This window comes from Anguilla anguilla, chromosome 5 (genome assembly GCF_013347855.1).
Source record: "Anguilla anguilla isolate fAngAng1 chromosome 5, fAngAng1.pri, whole genome shotgun sequence".
Lineage (NCBI taxonomy): Eukaryota > Metazoa > Chordata > Actinopteri > Anguilliformes > Anguillidae > Anguilla > Anguilla anguilla.
In genome coordinates, this window is record NC_049205.1 from 12,775,769 (window position 1) to 12,780,957 (window position 5,189).

General features: G+C 40.6%; 1 protein-coding gene across 1 annotated transcript; it reads right to left on the minus strand.

The window, feature by feature from the left end:
• Positions 1–920: 920 nt before the first annotated feature.
• Positions 921–4,665, minus strand: LOC118227180 (early growth response protein 1-B). The gene is made up of 2 exons (XM_035417373.1): positions 4,251–4,665; positions 921–3,972 (listed from the first exon to the last, which is right to left on the minus strand). Exons 1-2 carry the CDS (start codon positions 4,405–4,407, stop codon positions 2,633–2,635), a joined length of 1,497 nt encoding a protein of 498 aa, XP_035273264.1. The 5' UTR covers positions 4,408–4,665; the 3' UTR covers positions 921–2,632.
• Positions 4,666–5,189: the final 524 nt, after the last annotated feature.

Sequence of the window (5,189 nt, forward strand, 5' to 3'; positions counted from 1 at the left end):
AATGATTTTCTGAATGAGTTATATCAGAGTATTTACTTTGCGTGAATGAAGGCCTATGTCCATGCGTCACTTTCAATAGATGGTACTTTCAACGTAGTTAATGGGAAAATGAAGAAAAGAACCGTGACACAAACGTTGAGGCAGCTGAGAGAAAAGAACAGACACATTCATTCGTAAGGTATTTTGAATGGATGGTGATAACATTGGTGGCTAAGATGTGACAAAAAGGTTCTATTTGAGCTGGTTTTGTCGCCAAGGAGACCAATGGAGTTATGGCTGACTCCATCAGAAAAGTGTCTGGTTTTTTTATTATTATTTATTTATTTATTTATTTTTTACATTTCTCCAATAAACATGTGGAACACTGAGAGTATGTGTCTTCCTGTTATTTTTCCACTGTTGATTCTAGGCTCATAACCTCAACAAAAGTGATGTGCACATCCTCTTTGGCTTTTTATAATTTAGTATGAAATATTTGTCCATTTATGTTAAGTTATGGCAATAATTTTGACTGCAGGCCCCAATTCTATGACATTATTAAGTTTCTGCATGGGTATTCTTAATAATTATATAATTTCTCCTGTGTTCTCATGCATTGTTATGAATATGAAAGTACCGAGTGATTCTTGTATTGTTCTCTGACCACTTTTCAATGCTGTGAAGGACTGATGAAGAAATGGAATAACAGATGGCTACCAGGACAGTTGATATGTCTGATAAATATGCAGACGACACTCACACACCTAAATGAGTAAAACTATAGTGAGAGAGGACTTCTAAAGTAGAACACATGTTTGTCTGTGTGTATGCATGTGTGTGCATGTGTGTGCGTGCTTGCATGTATGTGTGTGTGTGTCTGTGTGTGTGTATACAGTAAATACAGACTGGGAAATTGAACGAATTGCAAACCCATGCAGTAGCATTTCGAAAAAGCAAATGTTTTATTCATAAACATTTGTATGAAAAATAACAACACGATTCAGGTATTTCGTATAAACTGTACAAATTTACAAGTTTGTATCTTAGTTAATATAACAGTTAATATAACTTAAGGCAAGTTAAGAATACACATCATTTTACAGTACTTAGATTGTACAAAACAATCTAACCCCTCGATATAATTCACACTTGCACTAAATTGAATGTCTGCCTTTTGACGATGCATTTTAAGATATTAATAGTATCACCAATTAATTAAAGAAGTGAATGTGGCAGTAATGTGTGCTTACAAGATTACTCAACTGCAATCTTACAGCATTGTGCATATTCTTGCTTGGCAATACCACAAACTGCAGAAACCCTTAAAATTAAATCAGATTTATCCATATTTTAAATGATATTATTGTGATTGAAGAATCTTTACCATGCTGTGATAATGTGCTGGGATATTTTATAAAATTGAATTGATACTATATATTACACTGTCAATATTATTGGTTCACTGAACAGCTTTATTCCACTCAAAATTTTATCAAAATGTGACAATGTGGGTGTAAATAAAACATCATAATTTTACTGTGATACAAAAGGAATATTTAAGGTGTTGGAACATTCTCTTAGCACAAATATAACCTTGTGAATAAGTTTGGAAATAAGACATTTCCATTTAAAAATCTTCAAGAAAGCAATGCTTTTGGAAATATACATACACGTTTAGAAAAATACTTAAAGATAGTTATACAAATATATTTATTTTGCCACAGGTTGTATACCTTCACATTTCATTCATATGTCCAAGTAATAAATACAATAAGTATTAAAATACAGCACAAGTACAAACCAACAATATCATGACAACAAAACCTTGGCACAAATGGAGTGCCGAAGAGAGAGTTATTTTATATTCACGGCGCAGCGTCTTTTTTGGTCCCACGCAGGACAACGCTGTCTTTGTTTCATAAGAAATACTCCAATATAAACAAGAACATGCAACTTTAAGAAACACAGTTTGGCTTGTCGCAGTGTTATGTAAAAAGCATCAAAAGCACATATCGCCGGACTCTCAACTGCCAAGTCTTAAGTGTAATTCACCCTACGCCACCCTTAGTTCAGTTTCGTTTTTCGATTAGATTGGCATTTTTTGCTTTGAGGTTGTCGCTGTTCAGACCTGGAGGTTATGAACTTTGCGATTTGCTTCTGTGGTAGCATTTCCAATGTTTTTATTCTTATTCTTTTCAGAGTCTGTTAGGAAACTGCTCTTCAGTGAGATTTCTCATAAATATCCTCACACAGAATGTAAGAGCAACTCTTCAGTCTCGAGTAATTAGCTGATGACTATGCCGGATGCTGTCCATTAGTTTTTACGCATTTGTTGCATAGAACGCTAGTGTTGGCAGTCTTCAGCATGTAAATAGGACTTGCAATGCATGGTTCCTTCCAAAATTCGGACCCATTTGAAATACGTTGCCGTGATTTCAAGCGAGAGACCTTCTTATCTTCTCTTCCTCCGACAATGACAGTTACACCGGAAGCCGGACCGTCAAGTCACCTGGACTGGACTGGCATGACACATCGCAAACGCTTAGACGTTAACTTGTAATCAGTGGTCAACTGTTTTACAAAGCTTTAATCTTCCAAGACGGAAAGATTTAATTTCATGCACATATAGCCCATATAACACGCATATGCGTGTTCAGATTCCCTCGGGTAAAGTAAAGGGCCAAGTACTAATAACTTGTGGCTTCAGCTCCATCTTTTCTTTCTGTTTGAGGTGCACGCGACCGTGTCTTTTTCTCTCGTCGCTTCTGGCAAATCGTTTGCCGCACACGTCGCAGGAAAACGGCTTCTCCCCTGTGTGAGTCCTAGTGTGCGTAGTCAGGTGGTCGCTACGACTGAAACTCCGCAAACAGATGCGGCACTGGAAAGGCTTGTGCCCCGTGTGAATGCGAATGTGCCGATTAAGCTCATCGGATCGGGAAAAACGCCTGTCGCAGTTCTCCATGGGGCAAGAGAAAGGTTTTTCTTTGGCCGGCCCGTTAGAGGAAGCCGGGCTTTTTCTGATACGAGTTGGTTTTTCCACGCGTGTGCAGTTTCTTTGAAAAGTGTTTGGCAACAGAGATGAATAAAGAATCGAGTCTATAGTACTGGACAAAGTAGAGGAGGAGTACGTTGAATCGCACTGGCTTGTCAAAGGTTGAGATCCAATATTGGAAAACACGTCTGGTTTCAAAACGTTGTTTGAGACATCCATGACTGGTACTTGGTAGTTAGTGTAAAGGGGACTGGTAAAATTCTGTGCGCAGTTGTCCATGAAGCATTGCTCTTGCTTGATGACACGTTCTATTTTGCACTCAGTGTCAGCAGTAGGGCAAATGGGAGCCAAGGAGTCAAGGAAGTCCTTAACGTCCACTTGTTGCTCAGATGGGCTATTACCAGAAATCGGGAATATATCTGGTTCTAAACTTGAGGGCAAGTATGCATCGGGTTTGCTGAATGGGTCCCATTCGTAACAGCTGCTCTCGAACTCATTTTTGACAACCACTGGAAACGTTGCAGGCTGCGGTTGCTGCGGTTCTGGATGCCCCTGGCTTGGAACCTGGGCCGATGAACCAAAGTTTGTTTGGGCTGCAGTGGGATCTTGGAGGTTCGTCTGAACTCCGGGGTAGCTGTTGCAGACCTGCTCTGGAGAGTATACTGGCGGAGAAGAGCTCACCACGGCACTAGTAGCGCCTTGGTTCTGGAATCCCGTGTCTGGAAAGCTTCCCCTGCCGTTTTCCAGTGGAGAAGGGGATGCGTAGGACGAGCCAGGATCACCCTGCTGGAATTCTGACATGGGCAACGTGGATATACCGACTATCTCTGTGATCATGTTGAGCAGGGTCTCTGTGCTGCACACCGGTCCTTGCGATGACTCAACGTAGAAGCTGCCAGAGTAGGCGAAAGAGGAGGGGGCGCTGCCTTTTGAGACGTCGCTTGGGTCAAAGAAGAAATCCGAGTTGGATGCTTCGGCTTTGGGATGCACGGTTGCACCATCTAAGGAAAACGAAAAACATTTTTAAAAATAAAAATAAAAAACTCAGTGACACACATCAACTAGGCTACACACTGACATTGTATGCATGCAAATTATGCATTTGTTATGTAAGCATGCGAAAGAGCCAATACGCATTATGGTGCACTTAAAAAAACTCATACATTTCCTCTAATAAATTGCCACACACGGACTCTGCAATTATAGTTCACATTATTGCTGCAATTCAGAGTGCATGCATGAATTTGTTGATCTATGTTGCAACAGCAAAACGGCTCACCTTGATTCAACTGAACAGGTGCTTGGCTTTCAGCCTCCATGAAAATGTCCTGATTTTCTTTAGATCTAATCGTCTCAAGCCCAAGGGAAGAGCTGCAACAGTTGTCAAAATGGGAATAAAACGAATCTTTGGAGTTTAAATCCATGTTGTTCAGCATGTTTCTAAAATCAACGTCCAGCGATTTGTATCAATCCAAATGCAGGTGGATGAGCAAAATGACAGGCAAATGTCAGATGTCCTTAAATCTCAGGGGAACAGATCCTTCAGATAATTTCCGAAAAGGCTGTAGAGGAGAAAGTTGTGAAAATAATCCGGGATTCCCTTTATTCTGTAATCTGCGTGCACAAAATCAGGGTTGCTGCGCGTGTCCTATCTGTTTCTGTGAATTCACATCGGCGGCTTCCCTTCCCTCGCCTTATATACTCTTGGGTTGATCGGTCGTCCCTCCTCCCCATTCATCATCTCCACTGAGAGGATTCCCCGCTGCGTATCAACTCAATGCCCATACATGGACAGAGGATGTGACGGGTTTCCCCAAAAAAGGAGACCTACGTCTGTGACGTTGCCGCAACTCTCCTGAAGATCTGTACGCGAAAATGAGGTTCTGACACGGCCGTATCCGACTTTTTCCTATGAAAGACTATAAAATGTGAATCTTTTATCGCTTTCAAGTGACATGCTGATAACGTAGTTTATGGTTTCAGTATTTGCTCTTTAAATCATGCCTTAGGACTATGCGTGCGTAAAGTCCAAGAGGAATACGTCGCACATGCATTTTTTTGCATGCTATCGAAAAATTGGTATAAGACATTCCTATCTGTTATAAAACCGATTTCCATTAAGTCTTAGAACCAACACCTTCATATCAGTTATAAACGGCTCTCCTTTTCTGTCGCATTGTCCTCGCCATTTTCTCGCTCTTCTGTTATGTAACAGCGG

What these genes read in the sequence shown, in the direction of transcription:
- LOC118227180 (XM_035417373.1), bottom strand. Translation starts at nt 4,407, where the DNA reads ATGCTGAACAACATGGATTTAAACTCCAAAGATTCGTTTTATTCCCAT. An exon ending in ACCTGTTCAGTTGAATCAAG is followed by an intron (nt 3,973 to 4,250) that starts GTGAGCCGTTTT and finishes CGTTTTCCTTAG; the next exon opens with ATGGTGCAACCGTGCATCCC.